The 21,519-nt window shown below is 53.6% G+C and overlaps 1 protein-coding gene across 5 annotated transcripts; it reads left to right on the top strand.

Annotated features, from left to right (window-relative positions):
• The first annotated feature begins 238 nt into the window (after positions 1 to 238).
• LOC144099311 (uncharacterized) lies at positions 239 to 13,529 on the top strand. 5 transcript variants are annotated; one of them, XM_077632525.1, is made up of 5 exons: positions 239 to 451; positions 589 to 768; positions 845 to 1,341; positions 1,443 to 3,484; positions 3,515 to 13,529. In XM_077632525.1, the coding sequence occupies exons 4-5, from the start codon at positions 1,817 to 1,819 to the stop codon at positions 10,958 to 10,960; spliced, it is 9,114 nt and encodes a 3,037-aa protein (XP_077488651.1). In that variant the 5' UTR covers positions 239 to 451; positions 589 to 768; positions 845 to 1,341; positions 1,443 to 1,816; the 3' UTR covers positions 10,961 to 13,529. The 5 variants fall into 5 exon arrangements, with proteins under 5 accessions (XP_077488651.1, XP_077488652.1, XP_077488649.1 ...); XM_077632526.1 differs by having other exon boundaries at positions 1,443 to 4,900; positions 4,961 to 13,529; XM_077632527.1 differs by having other exon boundaries at positions 256 to 451; positions 1,443 to 6,676; positions 6,995 to 13,529.
• Positions 13,530 to 21,519: the final 7,990 nt, after the last annotated feature.

Genomic DNA, 21,519 nt, shown 5'->3' with positions numbered 1-21,519 from the left:
CGCCAGCCGGCACCTAACGGGTGCGCGTGGCGTTGTTTTCGTTTCTAAATGGACAAGAATCGCCGTGCCTTTCGGCGACGTCTAGAAAGCCACCCCTGTGTTTGTTGCCGTTACAAACAACCCGTCGCAGAGCATAGATGCGCCGACGTGCGCGTCGACGGTCGTCTTGATTAGCGATATTCTCACACCGCGCTATCGCGTTCTCGCTCGCCTCCCAGATCCAGGAGAGAGATAGAGAGAGGCGTTGTGTCTTTCCGAGAAGGAAGCTCCTTCCTGCCGTAATGCACGCGCGCGATGGGCATCTATGGCATTGCTTACACAGCCTCGCCACGAGCCTTCTTTCTTCTTCCTTCTTTGTGTGTTAGGCGAGACGATAAATAGTCGAGTCAGCTGTTTTAGAGTCAGAATCACCGCGGGCGCCATGGTCGTGGTCTATCGTAACGAGAAGAACGTAAGTCTACCCCAAAGGTCTATGGTTTGCTATTGTATAATGCTATTGTATAATGCGTGCGCATCTCTCTCTCTCTCTCTCTGTGCTCTGCTTGTAACACCAATTTGATTGGCCAGCGTTGCGTGTATTTACTGCAGGCAGGCGCTCACTCGAAACTGCCCAGCAGCGCTTTTAGCTTGGGCGAAAAAAAGACAAAGCAAGGACTAGACCCGAACCCGCTGCACTCTTAATCTCGTGGACCGCGGGCAGTCTGCAAACTGCACGCGTTGCCCCGGATGCACCGCCGGCACCGCCGGCATTGGCGGCAGTGGTAACGGGTGAGGATATTTCACTGTTTCGTAATCTGTGACTCGTTGTTTGCGTCTCTTACGCTGTTATGTGTATTTGCCACAGGCGGGCGCTGCCTACGAAGCGGGCAGCCGTGTCGGAGAAAACGGCAAACCAGAGTTCCGGAGTGGCGCCGAGAGGAGCTACTATTTCAAATTGGACCGTCGCGCCCCTCGTTATCGGATGGGGGCCGTCGATATCAAGCCGTCACGCGATACGGCGCGTCTCAGATAAGTCGCCAGGCGTCGCTAGCGCACGGGATCGAGCCGGGCGGCAGGCGATTTGCGGGGGTAGCGCGTCGGCAATGGCGAAGAAAGGAGGAAGTAGCGAGGGAAAGCGCGGCGGGGGGGGGACACGCAGTTGCTGTCGGTGCCGCGAGGAAAGGAGACGGGCAGACGCGTTGAACGATTGCGGCGAGTTTTACGGCGCCGGTGGTGCCTTGTCCGGTGGCGGCGGTGACTCATTCTGCGACTTGCGGTGGGCGAGAAAGAGGCGTGCCGACAATTCTGCTGTGTCCTGTCACGCGACCGTGACGTACAGCGGACGAAAGGAGGACGATAAGGGTGAGTCGAATCCAGCTGAATCATCGTATGGGGGGGGGGGGGGGGCGGTTTTCGTTGGCGTCGCGTATCCTGTTTAACGGGCGATTCTTTTCTCACGCCAGGCTAAAACAAGAAGGTACCCGTGACACGCTGTCACGTGCGACCCAAACACGACAACGGCGGCAGCGCGACCGTTTGGACAATAATGTGACACAACCAAGAGGAAGCGCCAGGCTCCAGCGCATCTCTAGCATGTAGTTTAAGAGACAAGATTCGAAAGCTCAAAAAGGCAAAGAGGAGGGCAGAAACGCTTTGGAGCAGAAAGATAAAAAGAGCGGACAAGCGATTGAGAACGCAGCAGGCAACGTTGTCCGAGAAATGCCGCCAGTGCCGCGAGCGCAAACAGCAAGAACAGTGGCAACAGCAGAGCGCAGATGAAGGATATTGCAATGCACACCGAAAATTGTGGCAAGACACGATAGAAAATATAGTGCAGATGCGAAAAGCCAAAGTACAAGCGAGGGAGGAACGAAAGCAATTCATAAGAAAGCACGTTGCCATATTAAAGGCGACAATGCCGGCGGAGCAAGCCAAGCAGCATTTGGTGGAGAAGCCCCTGAATCGTCGCCTTACGGGTCTAGGCGGCTGCCAACAACTGTCGGAGAACTCTCGGGGCGACGGCGAGTTGGGCGGTCGGCAGCAAGAGCAATCCCAAGCTTCGAGCCAGCAGCCGCTTGGAAGCCAGGGTCTCTCAGAGTCTCACCACTACCGAGGGGAAACTACGACGACGCAGCAGCAGCAGCAGCAAGAACAGTTCCAAGCTTCGAGCCCGCCGTTTGTGAGCCAGGGTGTCTCAGAGTCTCACCAATACCGAGGGGAAACTACGACCACGCAGCAGCAGCAAGAACAGTTCCAAGCTTCGAGCCCGCCGTTTGTGAGCCAGGGTGTCTCAGAGTCTCACCAATACCGGGGCGAAACTACGACGACGCAGCAGCAGCAGCAGCAGCAGCAAGAGCAATTCCAAGCTTCGAGCCCGCCGTTTGTGAGCCAGGGTGTCTCAGAGTCTCACCAATACCGGGGCGAAACTACGACGACGCAGCAGCAGCAGCAGCAGCAAGAGCAGTTCCAAGCTTCGAGCCCGCCGTTTGTGAGCCAGGGTGTCTCAGAGTCTCACCAATACCGGGGCGAAACTACGACGACGCAGCAGCAGCAGCAGCAGCAAGAGCAGTTCCAAGCTTCGAGCCCGCCGTTTGTGAGCCAGGGTGTCTCAGAGACTCACCAATACCGGGGCGAAACTACGACGACGCAGCAGCAGCAGCAGTTCCAAGCTTCGAGCCAGCCGCTTGGGAGCCAGGGCCTCTCGCAGTCTTGCCACCATCGGGAGGGAACCGCGACACAGCAGCAACAGCAGCAGGGGCAGCCGAGCAGAGCCTCCGGGCAACAGCCGCCGCGAGTCAGCGGCCAGCAAACACCTCGAGATCCATACCTGAAATCGCCCAGACAAGTACAGTGGCTCATTCAACCACCCTTTCACTTGACGTTAGAAGAGAGCCAACATCCCGAACACAAGTGCTGTCAACAGAGAGACGGAAGCGAGTTTGCAAACGCGCAACTAAAGCCCATGTTGCCGATGGATGTAATTTTTCAGTACATGGACAAGCCAAATCAGCCGCTTCTGCCGCTGGAAATTGCTCCGCTGATGCCGTATTCGGACCCTCTCATAACGGACGCCGTGTGGCAGTATCGCAAAGGGCACATCGAACGCAAGCAACAAGCTTCCAAGGTTCAAGAAATGCCGCAGCCCGTGGCGATGCGCGACTGGTCGCAAGCGTATCCGCAACATACGCAAGCTTTTGCAACGACCCAGAAAGCCTGGGCGGCCCACTCGAGCAACGCGGAGTCGGTGACAAACAAGCCGGTCACGTCAGAGCGTCGAGACTCGCAGTCAATTCGGGAACCTCGGCTAATCCGCCTAGAAGGCGATCCCAGAGAATCGCAGCAAACCAGAGACCCACGGCAGCCATTTCCACTGCGAGACGCTCCTATACTTTCGGACCTTCGAACGCGGTGGGCCACCCAGTCGTCCCGGCCACAGCCGCCACGATCCCAGCTGTCCCAGGCCCAGTCGCTTCAGACCCAGCCGTCCCAGGCCCAGCCGTCCCAGGCCCAGTCGCTTCAGACCCAGTCGTCCCAGGCCCAGTCGCTTCAGACCCAGTCGCTTCAGACCCAGTCGTCCCGGCCCCAGCCGCCAGGATCCCAGCCGCTCCAAGCCCAACCTCCCGAGCAGCAAACACTGTTGGCTGCGATTCAAATGCCGTACAACACGGAAACCTCTTGTCCACTGTGCCTGGTGCAAATAGACACGCCAGAAAGCGACCGTGCGCAACAGGGCGACGCTGGTCTCACGCCGCCGCAACTCGAAACGGAAGACTTGTTGATGGCATTAAAAGGCGAAGAGAGTCCAAATATGATGGCCTACATGCAGTACTATCAGAGAAAGTATCCAAACAAGCGATTCTGGAATCCAGACTTGACCGCGGGGCAGCGCGACCTAACGATAGTACATCTGACGGTCAGGGAACACCAGAGAGACCGATTTTTACTCATAACGGACGTACTGCGGAGAGCGTTTCACCTGTTAACACCACCAAATCTCACGGAAAACCAGAGAGCCATGCTCAGAATACACCTCGAGTCTTTGGCGAGGCGCATTTACCTCCTTTTTCTGTTTCCAATGTTAGTGCCCCTTTGTTCGGCGATTGCAAAGTACCATCTGCGCACGGCGCAGACGAAGAGCAGAGAGTTTGCACAGAAAGTAAAGAGGGTGTACGCGGAGTTGGGCAAGTCGGTACTCTCGGTGCCTCTGATAGACACAAAGTATCTCTTTACGGAGCCAGTCAGACAAGAGGCGGCCAGCGACCCGGAGGCGATTCCCGGCGAGGTTCCCACGGTGTTAACGTTCGATTCGCAACAGCAAGCCGTCGCGATCGAAGACGTGGTGCCCAATATGGACATGAAAGTTCCCGTGTGTCATCATTACCGCAGCACTGTTGTGCCCGCTGCGGGAAAAGAAAGAGAAACGTCCCCCGCGCGGACAGGGCCCGCACAGAATCCGCCACCTGGCATGCCAATGCATTATCCCATCCAACAATCGACGCAATCGTCGTCACGACGACGACGACGACGACGGCGACGACAACTCAGTCGCTCGTTGTTCCCGAAACAACCAATGCTTCTGCGAACCATAGAGGCACCAGTGGCGCCGTTACCGCACGTTCAGGAAGACGAGGTGCAAACAGGGCTGGTGGAGCCGCTCACGAGAGCCGAGACGCATGCGAAGGTAGCGGAGACATTGGAGAGCCCGATAGGGGTGTTTCAGGCAGCCGAGGCGCATGCGGAGGCAGTGGAGACTTTGGAGAGCACGCCAGGGGTGTTTCCCACAGCCGAGACACACATAAAGGTGGCGCAGCCTACAGAGAGATCGACAGAGGTGCTTCAGACAGCCGAGACGTATGCGGAGGCAGTGGAGACTTTGGAGAGCACGCCAGGGGTGTTGCCCACAGCCGAGACACACGTAAAGGTGGCGGAAACTTTGGAGAGCCCGCTAGGGGTGTTTCACACAGCCGAGACTCACGTAAAGGCGGCGGAGACTCCAGGGAGTCCGGCAGAGATGTTTCAGTCGGCCACGACGCAAGTAGAGCCGCTGAAACGTCACGAGTGCCCGGCAGACGTGTTTCAATCGGCCACGGCGCACGTCGAGCGCCTGAAACGTCAAGAGTGCCCGGCAGAGGTGTTTCAGACAGGCACGGCACAAACGGAACCATTGGAAAATCAAGAGAGTCCCGTCAAGATGTTTCAGACAACCACGACACACACAGGTGCTTTGGAGAATCACGAGAGGCCCACGGAGCCATCGGAGAGTCACGAGAGGTCCACAGAGCCACTGGAGAGTCAAGAGAGGCCCACGGAGCCACCGGAGAGTCAAGAGAGCCCCACGGAGCTACTGGAGAGTCAAGAGAGGCCCACGGAGCCACTGGAGAGTCAAGAGAGGCCCACGGAGCCACTGGAGAGTCAAGAGAGGCCCACGGAGCCACTGGAAAGTCAAGAGAGGCCCACAGAGCCATTGGAGAGTCAAGAGAGCCCTACAGAGCCAACCGAGAGTCAAGAGAGCCCCACGGAGCCACTGGAGAGTCAAGAGCGCCCCACGGAATCTCTACCCAAAGCCAAGACGCAAACGGAGCCACGCAAGAGTACAGAGCTTCAAGCAGAGTCGCTTCAGGCAGTCGAGACGCAAGTAGAGCCACTCAAGAGAACAGAGCTTCTGGCAGAGTCGCAAACAGAGCTCTTACTGACTCGAGCGCCCTTGTCAGAGTTCCTTCAGACAGTCGAGACGCAAACAGAGGCAACGGAGACGACAGCCAAGATGCGAGCGGGGTCAGTGGAACCGCTGACAAATCTTTCCCACACAATGATTACGGCATCGGCAAGCAACGATGCGTCAGCATTTGTGCCAGGAGCGGAATCGCCGCAAGTGAAGACTGCGGAGACACTTGTGCAAACGCCACCTGCAGTTTCACCAGAGGCGTCAACAACGACACGGCGACGGCGACGCCGGGATGGCAATACGACGGTGGAGCAACATTTGAAAATGGCGAAGACGGTGGCGACACAAGACGTATCGAGCAGCGACAACGCTTCCCTCCGGGTCAACGACAAACAGGCAGCTCCTCCGGCGACGCAGCAGCAGCAGTCAACGCAGTCGTGTGGAACAGAGGTGTCGCTTCGCTCGCAAGCCAGGCCCATGGTATTCCGCTCCAAGCTGTGGCGGCCGCCTTGTGTGAGCCTAGAATCTACTACGTCGCCGTCGGCAGAGCGTGTGCTAACCGAAGCACAACAAGTGGTCGAGACGACGCAAGAAAAGGCGCCTCGATCGAGGATGACTCGAGAGAGCTCCCCGTCGATGAAATCGGCATGCAATCTGGTTGCTCTGCCGCCTGCGGCCAAATTGGCGAAACTGGCCGCGCCGGACAACAAAGGACAGCGAGAACAGCGGCGGCAACAGTCGCATCTTTCTCCGCAGCTTTTACACCAGTCGCAGCTATTACGGGCTCCCAGGTTTGACCCACAGTCGGCGGCGAGGTCTTTCGAACAGTCCGTCCAAGTACATAGCCAATCGGAACCCGTTCACCGGCGTTCGTCGGCGATCGTTGCGCATCATCCGGAGCCTGCTCATCAACATCAGCCGTTTCAAGAGCAATGTCCCCCTCCAGCCTCCCAGCGACCCGATCCGGCCCTCGCGATGGTTTCCCCGGCAGTTGCGAAATCTCCGATGGTTCACGCGTGGCCACAAACGCTCGCTTGCTCTACAGCGACGGCGGCAGACCCGCACGCGAGCATGGCTGCATCGTACATCGCGCCACAGCCCAGTTCGAGCGTATTATTACAGCCGTCCACCGCTTGGAGCCACGTGTTGCCGCCGCTACAGACAGCGGGGCTACCCTTTTTGCAGCAACAGTCGCCTTTACAAGCTCCCTTGCAAGCCGCCACCACCGGAATGCCGCCGCTCTTGCAACAATCGTTACCGGTCCCCTTGCAAGCGGGGATACCGCTAGCGGCTCCAGTGACGCAACACCAACCGTTACCAGTTTGCATGCAAGCCACGATGCCGCCGCTCTCAAAACAACCGCCCTTGCGAGTGGAGGTGCCGACAAACGCGTCGGCTCAAGCGGCAATGTCGTCGCTTTCGAAACAGCCGCCCCTGCGAATGGAAGTATCGGCGCGTGTACCTGCTCGAACAGCAATGCCGTCGCTCTCGAAACAACCGCCCTTGCGAGTGGAGGTGCCGACAAACGCGTCGGCTCAAGCGGCAATGTCGTCGCTTTCGAAACAGCCGCCCCTGCGAATGGAAGTATCGGCGCGTTTACCTGCTCGAACAGCAATGCCGTCGCTCTCCAAACAACCGCCCTTGCGAGTGGAGGTGCCGACAAACGCGTCGGCTCAAGCGGCAATGTCGTCGCTTTCGAAACAGCCGCCCCTGCGAATGGAAGTATCGGCGCGTTTACCTGCTCCAACAGCAATGCCGTCGCTCTCGAAACAACCGCCCTTGCGAGTGGAGGTGCCGACAAACGCGTCGGCTCAAGCGGCAATGTCGTCGCTTTCGAAACAGCCGCCCCTGCGAATGGAAGTATCGGCGCGTTTACCTGCTCGAACAGCAATGCCGTCGCTCTCGAAACAACCGCCCTTGCGAGTGGAGGTGCCGACAAACGCGTCGGCTCAAGCGGCAATGTCGTCGCTTTCGAAACAGCCGCCCCTGCGAATGGAAGTATCGGCGCGTTTACCTGCTCGAACAGCAATGCCGTCGCTCTCGAAACAACCGCCCTTGCGAGTGGAGGTGCCGACAAACGCGTCGGCTCAAGCGGCAATGTCGTCGCTTTCGAAACAGCCGCCCCTGCGAATGGAAGTATCGGCGCGTTTACCTGCTCGAACAGCAATGCCGTCGCTCTCCAAACAACCGCCCTTGCGAGTGGAGGTGCCGACAAACGCGTCGGCTCAAGCGGCAATGTCGTCGCTTTCGAAACAGCCGCCCCTGCGAATGGAAGTATCGGCGCGTTTACCTGCTCGAACAGCAATGCCGTCGCTCTCGAAACAACCGCCCTTGCGAGTGGAGGTGCCGACAAACGCGTCGGCTCAAGCGGCAATGTCGTCGCTTTCGAAACAGCCGCCCCTGCGAATGGAAGTATCGGCGCGTTTACCTGCTCGAACAGCAATGCCGTCGCTCTCGAAACAGTCGGTCTTACGAGTGGAGGTGCCGACGCGTTTAAAGACCCAGACCAAAGTACCGCCGCTATTGAAACAGCCTTTGCCAGCTCACACGCAAGTGGCGGTGCCGCCTGCCTTGCAAGATCAACAATTAGCCGGGATGCCGTCGGCCTTACAAGAACAACAGCGTTTACCAGCCGAGATGCAGCCGCCGCCGCTCTCGAAGCGGCCTTTGCCAGCTCACACGCAAGTGGATGTGCCGCCTGCCTTGCAAGATCAACAATTAGCCGGGATGCCGTCGGCCTTACAAGAACAACAGCGTTTACCAGCCGAGATGCTGCCGCCGCCGCTCTCGAAGCGGCCTTTGCCAGCTCACACGCAAGTGGATGTGCCGCCTGCCTTGCAAGATCAACAATTAGCCGGGATGCCGTCGGCCTTACAAGAACAACAGCGTTTACCAGCCGAGATGCTGCCGCCGCCGCTCTCGAAGCGGCCTTTGCCAGCTCACACGCAAGTGGATGTGCCGCCTGCCTTGCAAGATCAACAATTAGCCGGGATGCCGTCGGCCTTACAAGAACAACAGCGTTTACCAGCCGAGATGCTGCCGCCGCCGCTCTCGAAGCGGCCTTTACCAGCCCATATGCAAGTGGAGGTGCCGCCGACGTTGCAGGAGCAACAGCGTTTACCCGCCGAGATGACGTCGCCCTTGGAATCGTGTCTGCAAGTAGAGGTGTCACCGACCTTGCAAGAGCAACAACTACGACCGTCTGTACCGACAGATCTGAGCGACATTCGAAAATGCCACGGCGCAATGGTCGATTCGCTCGCACAACGGCGGGCAAAGCCAGTTTCTGTCAGCGCGGAACAAGAGCTCCCTTCGAGAATCTCTCACAGTATACACAACTTGCAGACGTCAATTGTCGCCAGGCAACATCTGCTACACGTAAAGCAGCATTTGGCAGCAGCAACTCCCACGACGGCTTTGCCAGATCAGGCGACATCTCGGCAAAAACCACAGACTCACTCTTATCTTCCCGGTCGGCCCTCGATCAGGCAGCACCAGCGGCTTCACATTCAGCCCAGTCAAGCATCCCAGTTTGCGCAGCTTCCAAGTCAGTCGGGCAAGACAGTCCAGTTTGTGCAGCCTCCGATTCAGTCGATCCAGGCGTCTTCGTTTGTGCAGCCTCCCATTCAGTCGAGCCAGGCGTCCCAGCTAGCACAGCCTCCGATTCAGTCGAGCCAGGCGTCCCAGCTAGCACAGCCTCCGATTCAGTCGAGCCAGGCGTCCCAGCTAGCACAGCCTCCGATTCAGTCGAGCCAGGCGTCTTCTTGTGTGCAACCCCCGATTCAGTCGAGCCAGGCATCCCAGTCCAAGCTGCCGCCTCATATTCAAACGAGCCAGGCAGCTCAGTCCAAGCTGCCGCTTCCAATTCATCCGAGATACCAGACGTGCGCTTACCAGAGCCACAGTATTCCAACCACAACGAGTGCTGTCGCGTGGAATCTGCCCTTTCTAGAGTTTGCCAACAGATACGCCCAGTTACCGACCGACGTGGACATTGTGAGGCAGGTGCGTCTCATGGTACAACAGGAAATGCCTGAGCTGCAAGCGGTGCCCATGTCGGAAGAGATTACGCAGAAAATACGGCAGCAGCAACTGTTGGCGCGACAGCGCAAACAACGAGAGCTACAACGGCAGCAACAACAGGCTATTTGGCGGCAGATGCAGGAGGCCAATCGGCAAAGGGCGCTACGGCAGAACTCGGCAAAGCCCCATCCCGTGAATATGCAAGCATCCGTTGCCCGTCCCGTAGAAGATTCGACCGAGACGATCATTGGAGTGCCGCACATGAACTGTCAGTCGCCCGAGCCGCCTGCTCGAGTGGTGAAGATCAAGAAGGAGCCTACTTCGAGCGTGGAGGAGCAATCGCAATCGACCGGGGCACCGGATTCGACCGAGACGATCATTGGAGTGCCGCACATGAACTGTCAGTCGCCCGAGCCGCCTGCTCGAGTGGTGAAGATCAAGAAGGAGCCTACTTCGAGCGTGGAGGAGCAATCGCAATCGACCGGGGCACCGGATTCGACCGAGACGATCATTGGAGTGCCGCACATGAACTGTCAGTCGCCCGAGCCGCCTGCTCGAGTGGTGAAGATCAAGAAGGAGCCTACTTCGAGCGTGGAGGAGCAATCGCAATCGACCGGGGCACCGGATTCGACCGAGACGATCATTGAAGTGCCGCACATGAACTGTCAGTCGCCCGAGCCGCCTGCTCGAGTGGTGAAGATCAAGGAGCCTACTTCGAGCGTGGAGGAGCAATCGCAATCGACCGGGGCACCGGATTCGACCGAGACGATCATTGGAGTGCCGCACATGAACTGTCAGTCGCCCGAGCCGCCTGTTCGAGTGGTGAAGACCAAGAAGGAGCCTACTTCGAGCGTGGAGGAGCAATCGCAATCGACCGGGGCACCGGATTCGACCGAGACGATCATTGGAGTGCCGCACATGAACTGTCAGTCGCCCGAGCCGCCTGCTCGAGTGGTGAAGATCAAGAAGGAGCCTACTTCGAGCGTGGAGGAGCAATCGCAATCGACCGGGGCACCGGCGGCACTTTCTTACTCTCCCGTAGCGGACGCGTGCTCCATGTCAGACGACGGCAATTCGTTGCAAGAGACAGAAATGCCCACTGTGAGCACTCGTTCGTTCGAGACGTCTTATGCAGCATCGCTCTTGTTGTCTAGCGAGCTGGAACGAACCGGTACCAGCGCCGACACAGAGAGCAGCACGCAGGCGTCGATGGTAAACAAGCAACGCGCAAGCGGCAAAATTGTCAAGCAGCGTCGCAAACTCAAAACGCGTCGCTCGCACGGAATTCTCTGACTATTTTGAGCCCTATGCCGCAAAGAAAGGGGACGTCGAGTGTTCGAGAGCGCAGCTATTGAGAGAAGCAAAACAAGGTGGCAACAGCGGCAGCTCTAAACGATTGCGTTGCCAGACGTGTATTGGGCCTATACCGTGTGTGTTTGCGCGTAAAGTGCGTGTATTATGCCTGCCATACGCGTGCCGTTCGTGTTTGAGCGTGTTCCTCAAAGTGTGTGTACTACGTGCCGCACTGTTTCATCGCTTCGTTGGACCACACAGCGGTGCATCTATTTTCCAGGCACACAATATAACACACGTGTGCCGTCCGTGTTTGAGCGCGTTCCCCAAATTACGCTCATTACATGCCGCGCTGTTGCATCGGACAATGCCGTCTGTGTTTGAGCGCAAAGTGTATGTATTACATGTCGCACTTTTTCGTCACTTGTTTGGACAATAAAGACTTTTCCATTTGCCACACAGCGGTGCATCTCTTTGTCCAGGCGCGCAGCAGCGTGAACGAACGGTGCAATGTACTCTGAACAGGTGCAAAAAAAAAAAAAAAGGGCGAGGCATGCCCGGACGCGTATATACATTGTAGCGACGAGAGCTCTTCCCTACGCGGCAGACAGCTGTCTTGCCTGCGAGGAGGAAACCCAGCGAGCGAGCGCGCAGGCGAACGGGCGAGCGGGCAAGCAAGCAGAGGCCACATGACCGGTTAAGAGAACAGATAGGGGGGGGGAGCGCACCTGAGGAACGTCACGCTTCTTTTCCTGTCTTGGATCCCCACGCGCGGTTTCTATATTCTGGGTAAGCGAACTCGTTTCTCGTTCAATCACGTTCGCGTGCATATATCACCTGCAGCAACATAACAATACTTTTCGTACCCTTTCTGATTCTCCCGCACCGCTCCTCTTCATTCGAACGCCGGCGAGAAAGAAAGAGAGAGAGAGGGAGAGATCGAAACGAGGACGCAAACAGCCGACGTAGCCGATGGCTGGGGGCGGGGAGTGGTGTCGTCAGCTGCAGTAGCAGCAGCGCTGGCGGCAGCGTGCGGTGGCTTTCGCGGCGACAGAGGCCGCTGCAGAACTGGGAAGGTCACCGCGAGGCGTGTGTGGACTACGGAGCGGCCTGCGGTGGGCCGATTTCGGGATACGATGAACGGCAAGTGAATCGTTGTTCTCTGTTCTGCGGGTGTAGTCGCGTGTTTGCGTATGTGTGTGTGTGTGTGTGTGTGTGTGTGTGTGTGTGTGTGTGTGTGTGTGCGTGCATGCATGCGTGTGGAACACGTGCGTACACGCGCGCGCGCGTGTGTGTGCAGTGTTTCCAAACCGAAAATGCGTCACGGGAAATCCGCCTGTGTTGACACGTGCGCGCGCAGTTTGACTAGGCGCGCGCACGCCGTTTGTGTGCGCTGTTTGACTGGACGTGCGCTATGATAGTTTCCGGCGTATCGGGACAGGCTTATGGCCATGGATATCCACCGTCTCTAGCCGAGTTGGCAAATCATCGTCAACAACCGCAACCTCACGGCCATTATTATCGTCCTGCAATGCAATCGCCGCGACAACCGAAGCACGTGCCGTGAACGCGGGAACATTACGTGCAACGGCAGCACTGTCATTCCCACTACCACCACTACTACCACCCAAATTCACACGGCCACCAAGACAATTTCCTGTTCAAGTTTATGCCTTTCTCGCGATGCAACGGACAACTAGACGAAGAAGCAACAAATAGCGACTCGCGTGCCGTAGGCGCGCCACTGCCCGTTGTTACGTTTGGAGACGCCAACATGCCAAGAATATTCAAGCCACTGGGAATCATCAATCTACAGCGGCTTCAAAGGGCCGTCGATGTGGTTGCAGCGCCACGAGTGCAGGTGGTGGCGTCTACAAGGGTCCTTCCCCCCCCGCCCCTGCTGTTTACGGGGTGAAACGGCCCTCCGCTGTCTGAGAATGGCTTTGGTGAACCTGTATTTTGTTCTCAACGCCGGACCCACCCGGGACATGTTTCTCCCGGAGGGGACGACGGGGGAGCCGGCGAGCGGCGGGACTGCAAATGAGCCGTGGCAAATGCGGCCGGGTTTGACTAAGCCAACGTCGCCGGAATCCTCGTGCTTCGAAAACAACTTCGTCTTAGACTGTGCTTTTCCTTATACATGGAACCTTCTGCAAACTGCAGTGGCAACCTTTCGGTCCCACGCTCCACGTGAAAGCTTCTGCAAACTGTGGTGGAAACCTTTCGTTCCCACGCTACCGCTGTGAAGTGCAGGTGACTGACCTTCGACGCTGCCATGGGACCCCCTTCGGGCTATTCATCACTGAAGCCTGGACAGCGCGGACCATAATCTGCCAGAAGTGGCAAGAGTGTGTGGCTGGGGGCGTCCTGGAAGGCGGACCCGGAAGACTGGACACGTGATCTACATCACAGTGATTCGACGCATTTTTAATGAACTAGATTCCCCAACTAGGGACCTGGGGACAGCGGACCCTATTTAAGCACCGATCTGGCGTGTGATCAGCCAGCTCCCGATTCACTCTTTCGAACTTTGTAAAAATGTAAATAAACCCTTTCAGTCTCTTCTTCACCCCGAAGCCCCTCTCATCTCTTCGTCACCCCCACAACAGCAGTCTCCCGATCCGGAACCCGGGGACACCGACCTTGGCGAGAGACGGCACAGGCGAACCAGGGGCCCGCTTCTAACAACTGGTGGCAGCGGTGGGATAGAAGCGCAATCCCCCAACACCGGTGGCCTGCTACGGGAGAGAAGCCCTACACTTAACAACTGGTTGGCAGCGGTTGGATCGACCATGCGGCGTGGTGTTGCTTCCGTGGGTGAGTGCTTGAACTTTGCTTGAGATTCGCCAGGCTTCAATTGTTTGGGTTAATACATTGAACTGCTGGGAATCGAGGGAAGTTGTTCAGTGAGACAAGTGTGTGTAGCTCACGTCAACAGTTGTTCAGCAAAGTCAAGGCTCAGAGCAAGAAACATGGATCTAATGAAGTTGCTAAGGTCAGATTTGCTGTCATTTTGCGAAGAGTTGGGTGTAGATGTAGGGGTTAAGATCAAAAAGACGGACATTTGCAAATTGCTCTTGGAAACCGCCGAGGAAGGAATAATTACCGATACGTGGGAACTCCTCAAAGCTGAGCGAAAGAAAAAGGAAACTGAGCTAAAGAAAAAGGAAGGTGAGCGGAGAAACATAGAGGAACAAAGGCTAGCGGCAGAGAAAAAGGAATGGGAGCTCAGAAGGTTGCAGCTTGCGCTTGAGATAAAGAAACTGGAAGATGAGATCTCGAGAGGCAAGACTCCAGAGAGAGCGAGTCAGGCCGGATCGTTCAAGTTGGACAGACGTGACGACGTAGAACAGTACTGTGAAACAGCGCACAACCGTCAGGAAGACTGCAGAGCTGTAATGTTGAAACGCAGTATCGAAAGCCACGCTGAGACAGAGGACGAAAGCTCAATTGCAGACGAGCAGGGCGTTTCAGGGGTAAGCGCTCAGGCCGATAAGCGGGCGGTGGAGGACTGCCTTCAGGGAAGCGAACTGCCCAACTCGGGGGTAGCGGAAGGTCCGTGTGTCAGCAGTGTGGAGCTGACACTGACCTGCGAAGTCAAAGCGGCCAGTTTGCAATTGGATGAATGTCTGTGAGGTGCCTCTGTAGAGCTAGATCAATCTAGTTGTGGTCAGGAGACGCAAACGGAAGGGTCTAGGCGTAAAAACAGGAAGAGGGCACGGACCAAGAAAAAACGGTTGAAATGCTAAGCCCTAAATCCAGGAGCGCAGACAGGTGCTAACGTTAGCACAGATATAAGTACGGCAGAAGGGAAAGAAAAGACTTCCCGCATGAAACATTGTAATTTTGCAGCTAAAGTTACTGGTCAGGCGGCACGCGCAGGTGCTTCTAAAGGTGACCGCAGTAACAGAAAGAGAAAAGCGCATCTTGCAAGCAGGACAGGAGCGAGGTTCTTGAAAGGGCATCGGCCAGCGTTAAGACCCAGACAACTCCGACCTGACAAAAAGGCGGTAAAGAAAAAGGCAAAGTGGCAGGAAAGATCAGAGGGCGCTAGATTGCGGTACCCCCGGCGCATGCGAGCTCAGGGGTCGAGCAATAGAGACCACGCATGCAGGCGTGTTCGGCGCCCACAACTGACAAGGATGGGTCCTGCACTTTCCGCACTGTATTCGAGGAAGCGCGCAGGGCGAAAGGGTAGGCGGGCTTGCTTGGGGTGAGAACAGAGAGCAGCTTCTCGCTCCGGTCGCTGTCCGTCGCCCGGAATCGGTTATCGGCACTGCATGGGCTACCGGGGCCTACTGAGCGCGTCTAGAGGCTGTGGAGATGACAGTAGCGATCAGGAATGTCTTCTTTCAGTTGCCCTTTGTCACGAGTTGACAGTCGTACAATGAGTCAGAGCGCGACCCCGACGGGCGCGGCTGAAGGACTAATCCTTTCGACGCGGGGGTGGTGATCCATGTTTGACCCCGTGTAGCAATTCGAAGTAGCTGTTTTTTTATTCCTCTTTTTTGTGTGTGCGTGTAAAAACGGGGAAGGAAATGCTACTTTGTTTTAAGTTAAAAAATTTGGATTTGATCAGGTGTTACTGTTTTCTTAACACTTAGATCAAGTTTATTGTACTATTCAGTTAGAAAGGACATGCGTTCATTTGGGATGCTACCGAGTGATAATGGCACTCACAGGAGTTTCGCGAAGACAGTTCCCGAGTAGACGATGAGCTGTTTGCTTATGTAGAACCGTTCCGAGAAAGCAAATTTCTTTGTGTTTTAATTTTGAGCACACGTTGCGCTTTGTATCTTTAGCAGATACCGGACGACAAGTTTTGTTGGGGCCATAGTTAGATACCAAACGTTTGTCTCATTCGTCGACGCTGCTGTCACGTTCCGGCCTCAGAACTTCCAACCGCGTCGTTCGTGTCAGCGCAAGGTCATCTCCCTTTTCCTCTTGCAACCCGTAGCTCTTAGCGGGAAGTCCTCGCAGGTCTTTCGAAGCGCCCTTATGTAGAGTGAGAAATCTAGTGGCGATACGTCGTTGAAATTAAGTGCTAAAAAGGCGAAAAAAGGGGAGTAGAAAAGCCGAATGAAGGCAGCAAAGGTATCAACTTCCCGGTAATAAGGAAAATACTAGTACGCGCCTAACGCTGCCTTACTCAGATATTAGTAGAAACCGACGTGTTTATGCGGAGAGCTAACACAGAAGTTCCCAAAATCCGTAAGAATTCTATGCTGCCCGAACACCCAAAGCGAAACCGGTTAACAATGAATGGCTTGACATACAAGCGCACGAGTACCGCCGCTGCGATTCACCTGTCTCGTGTGTCTGGCTGAAGTGAACTACGCTGCTTGCAAAAGTGGTGCTCGAGAAGCGGTACGAAGTTCGTAACAGTCTGTCACAAACGATACACTGGAATCCAAACAACTTCTCGTTGAAGTGACGCTGGAAGGTTTTATAAGCGCAGCAGGTTCGAATGCGACCTGATCCAAGGAGTTTTGCTCTCATGGAGTGCTGTCGCTGGCTTGTCTTGGTGATTTCTCAGGGTCGCAATTCAGGATCGTTTTTCAATGACCTCTGCTTCCGATGTACTCTACGGGCATGTACATAAAAAGCGTCCAACCATCAATGCATGGACTGACAGGTAGGTTCCTCATGAAGTTCTTCATGGAAGCAGAGGGGGGCCTTCGAAGGCCGGCATTCTGCGACTGCTGCGGCAGCTGTCACCGAGGCGCTTACAAGGAGGGCACATATTCGTCTTCAGCTATACTCACAGATAAAACATAATACCCATAGCACAGGTCTGGACTACCACCCAGACTTCCTCGCCATCTCGAAAACACTGCGTTTACAAACAGCTAAGGGCACAGTTTAGGACAAGTGTATAGCACGCATTGCAAAAACTGTGGCTCAGTCCCAACTGTGCAGCACGTTGCTTTCGAATGTGCGGCGTATACCGACTAGTGTGCGCGCAATGAACTTCGCATGGTGTCGCTCACAAAAGTGGCAGTAACAGTGGTCTGTATGCGAGGTCCCTTGGCCTGCCTTACGCAGCAGAGATGTGCAATGAAATGCTTATTTCCCCATTGATATGACGTTGATGTACTAGACAAGCCTCTCATACCTCCTCCTATCTCATAATTATGCAATCTTCATGCAGTGTAATTTTTCGGCCATTTGGAAGAGTTCGGACTAAGCAAAATTATTATCTACTAGCATTACTTGTAGATGCATCAGCCAAATTCAATGGCCTCATATTTTTCCGCTGTACCGTTTTATCAACCTCTCTCCTCCCCTTTGCCCCAAATTCCATTCCCCACACAGAATAGCATGTTAGGGATATTTAAACCGCGGCTAAATTTTCTCTTCTCAAAAAGGTTCTTTGTTTAAAAGGTTACGTTATGTTCTTCTAAGTGAAATATACTGCTGGTATTTCCGCGCTTACGCCGGTCTAGAATAGTTCAGTGGTGAGTGGAATGCTCTGAGATGACGACTGTGTCGTTGATCTCCTTCCTTCATCCGTGAGCTCAAGTAGTACTCACCTTCTGTACCTTGTCCTTCGTTCAATTTTCTAGTTCTTCTTCGTCCTTTTCTATATTCACCTGAATACCTTGAACGACCTGTTCTCTTATTTCCGGCCTCATGCACACAATATGTGCCATGCGTAACCGATAATAAGGCATACTCTTGTAAAGAGATGCAAGTTTTTCAGTATTGTCTAGGTGAGCTGTAGGGAGCGTCCTTCAGCGAAGGAACGGATGGAAAGACGATCAAAAGGAACAAGTAAAAAGCGCAATAGAAGTGCAGCTCATGTGAATAAAACAGGGGAGAAGCCGCATTTTTTGCGCATAGATACCCTCATGTATTAGGCATTACCACCTGTGCTGTGTTTTTGAAAAAATATTTACAGTGCGTTCTAACAGCTGCCTGGATTTCTTCTCACGGCGCAGCTGGCTTCCACCCACGAATCATTGATGTGAAATTTTTGTACAACATTTCCTGTATTAATTCACACCATTTACGTCGTATTTTACACCGTTTAGCACCATTTAAGCGAACTTTTCACAATTACGCTATAGTGAAGCATTGGCCCAGTCTCAGCAGTGTATGTTTGAATTTCAGCCCCTGGCTATGTGTTTACACTGGCGTGAACAGTGCTCCTGCGGTCCAGTTGTCGAAAAAGGCGTTTCGGAGTAGAAAATTGGCACTTTCAATTTTCGGCATTTTGGTAACAGCTTAATTTTTTTCTGTGTCAAAAAGAAGCGCTGTTCCCTGTCTACTGAAGAACATAAACGTATTTTAATGCTGCAGCGACGAAAAGCTTTAGTACAAGAAAAAGTTTTCATGCCGAAATGTGGCGCAAGTAGTTATCTGCTTATCGCACACTACGGAAGTTGGCTAAACAGGAGAAGAAAAAGGGTATGCAAGCTCTCACCAAAACATTTCAGTTTAAGCCATCATATAGCTGAAGCTGCTAGAGCTGCGTTTGTACGTCTCGGCGCACATTTTAGGTGCTGCCGTTGCATCTCCTGAAAGCAACCTGACCAGTTTTCTACGCTTCGCAGGCGTAGTAAGTTCCAACGGAGCTCCAAGACTCAGCTAAGGATGCGCAAGGTGCGCTTAATTGCCGGGAAAGTATGAGTGAAATGGACCGCATATAGCGGACAGTTCATTAGAGCCGAGGACAGCTATGAAAAACACGACATAAATTGTAGCAGACGACGCCTGGGAAAAGAAGAGGTGAAGAACGACAGAAATAACAATAAAGCACGAGCGGACGTCGTACATAGGACGAAAACACAAGCTGTAACTCCGCGACTGCGGCCCCAAGACAAGGAACCGTGGCTCCGTGCTTTGTGTAGCGCTTCATTATATCACCTGCAAGCAAAGCACATCGTCTTATAAATGTGGCATTGGTGTCTGCGTACTTGCTCATCCCCTGTAATTTCTTGTTCTCCTTATTCCCGCTCGTGTTCACCACGCTGCCGTAGCTCTGACATGATGACAACGGAGAAAGCAGGGAAGAAAAAAAGGCGCGTCAAGACATGAGCATCTCTGCTCATTTACTTCCTCTGTACAGGAGAGCAATTCCTTTGCTTCCCTTAAATTACGTTTGTGCTTTGCGTGAGCTTTCAGCAGTGCTCTCTCTCAATTTTTCATCACAAACGGACGCCTGACGCTGATAGCGGTTTGAGTTGGTGCGACATCGTTCCATTTGTGTGTGTTTGAGAGAGCGAGAGAGTGTGCGTTGGTGCGCATTGACGTCAGCGTAAGGTGCATCTTCGTCGAATAACGGTGGAGAGGTCTGCAAGCCACGTCCGTGTCCCCCGTCAAGACACTTGTCGTTTCTGAGCCTATTTTGGTCCTGCAGCTGCCCGCCTTTCGGATCATTTGTAGATAGAAAAAGAAACCAGATGCCTTTCTCACCATCAGCGTGAGTAGCAGCAGCGCTTGCGACAGCAGCCGTGGCAATAAATGGGGGAAATAAAAAGAAAAAATCTGCTTGTGCACGCTCTGCCAATTTTTCTGTCTTCGTGACCTCTTCTTTTTTTCCTGAGCAGTATTTTTCTTGTTTTTGCGTGCGCGGATTTGTAGTTGTTGTTTGTCCTATAAATAGGCACATACCCACAAGGGGGATTGATCAAAAGCAGGCGGTGAGTACATGTATTGCAAATTGCACGCAGCAAACATAGGATGATCTAAAAAGATTGGGCAATTCAATTTCCGTGAAAGAGGTGGCTGAGGGTGGTAAGGGGGCCTAACAAGCTTAACTTTATGCAGTAGGCTGAGGACAAGAAAGAACAGAAAAAACACATGTAGGAAATCATGCAAAAAAAGCCCAAATAAAGGGTAAAACTGGAATTATGAAAGCTTATGATGGTAGGCGTTTTGTTTCCAGAAGAAAATTTTGAACGCCAGAGCAAACATTCCCAATGGTAGGTCCATGCATAGCTTCGATCCTTCTGTGCGTTGGGCTTCTGTTTCTTTTCTTTTTTTGGTGCAGTGACCTTTCCCTACCTTCCCTTTGGAATTTGTGGACAAGGCAGGGCGTAGAGAATGGTTTTGTGCGCACATGGAAAGCCGCTAATTAGGGATATAAAAAGCACTGTACTTTTAGTCGGCTTATTCTATGGGTAACGTTGCCCGTTAACATCCCTGGCCCCGCATTCTTTCTGTTTCCATGCCTGCTTTTTGTTTTCCACAAGAATGCGGTTGCGAGCCTTACGCGGTCGACAAAGAACTGGAAGACGAAAATAAATTGCGCTTCTATGCGCCAGTTTTGTCTCTTAGCACGGATTTTCGCCGCAGTCACTGGTCGGACCCCCGCCTGTTTTTTTCCTTTGTGGAACACCGCGATTATATCGGGGCAGTTAATACGTAAAGCCCATATCTTATTTGACCTCGGGTCTCTTTGTAGCTTAGATTCTGCCCCTGTGGGACCTTTCGCAATGCATCCAGCTAAACAGAGGGAAGTTATGAATGCAGTTTGAAGTGGCGGCTCGCTGGGGGACGGCGGTTCGGAGGAATGGCCTGTTATAGTTTCAGGGTGCCCTTACGCTTGACCTGCCTGAGAGATCGAATTCCAAACGGTGGTAATGATTTAAACAATACAGCATTCACTTGGCCTGTTCCATTAAAGTCCCTCCTCCTCCCCTCCTGTCAAACGGAAAAGAAAGGGAAATTGTGAAAGGGCACTATATTCTGTTCGCCAGCGTCCGTAACGAAAGGATATGTTTCTATGAAGCAGGCATTCGGCCACGTGTCATGGTCACCTGAACACTTAACTTTTCAGGTAACCTGAAGTTGTGTTTCATTTTAATTTCCTGCGCCTTCCTTGCTTTTGCTTTGAGGGCTGATATATAGCTGCCTCTGGGAGATAAGATAAGAGGCCTGAATTATTAGCACTGCCGTTTGCGACGTGGAAACTATTTCTTAATATTATTTCTGCATTGTCCTTGGAATATAATTCCTATATCTGATCGATTGTTCATGAAAATTTACGAATCTTAGTAAAGTTTCAAGACCGGATGGTAAATAAAATAACTTTTGTAATAGCCATGAAAGTGCACAGCGCTCTCATTCAGATAGGAAGACGGGTGTATTGTTTAAATCATTACAACCGTTTGGAATTCAGTATAATAACTGCATTCCTTGTTTGGCAGGTTCCGCTAGGAGGTAATTTGATCCAGTTGTCCAGAAATGCTATGCCAAGCAGAGAACATCATGTGAAGGTCAACGCATGTTTCAAATATGCTCTTTATTTCCACTGAATTCCTGCACGCTCAGTTCTATTGGTTTCTTTGGGTGATGGTTCTTGTGTATCTCGCGAAAGGTACATTATTAGGGAGCGCTATAGTACTTCCGCGGGGAGAGTGGCTTTTATCTGTCCACAGACGGAAATTAAAAGCAGTGCCTTCAGTTATATCTGTGCATACAACATGCTATCAGTGCTCAAGCATGAATCATATCACATAGAAAAAGCCTATGAATAAATTATTGTCAATCAGAACACACCAAAGCGCTTTTTATTCTATTGCATTCGCGTGGCGAAGAGGTACTGCCATGCA

Source organism: Amblyomma americanum, chromosome 7 (genome assembly GCF_052857255.1).
Source record: "Amblyomma americanum isolate KBUSLIRL-KWMA chromosome 7, ASM5285725v1, whole genome shotgun sequence".
In the NCBI taxonomy this organism is placed as follows: domain Eukaryota; kingdom Metazoa; phylum Arthropoda; class Arachnida; order Ixodida; family Ixodidae; genus Amblyomma; species Amblyomma americanum.
This window is presented reverse-complemented; position numbering and strand designations above follow the sequence as displayed.

Coding starts and splice junctions, on each gene's coding strand:
- LOC144099311 (XM_077632523.1), top strand. CDS start 1,817: ATGCGAAAAGCCAAAGTACAAGCGAGGGAGGAACGAAAGCAATTCATA.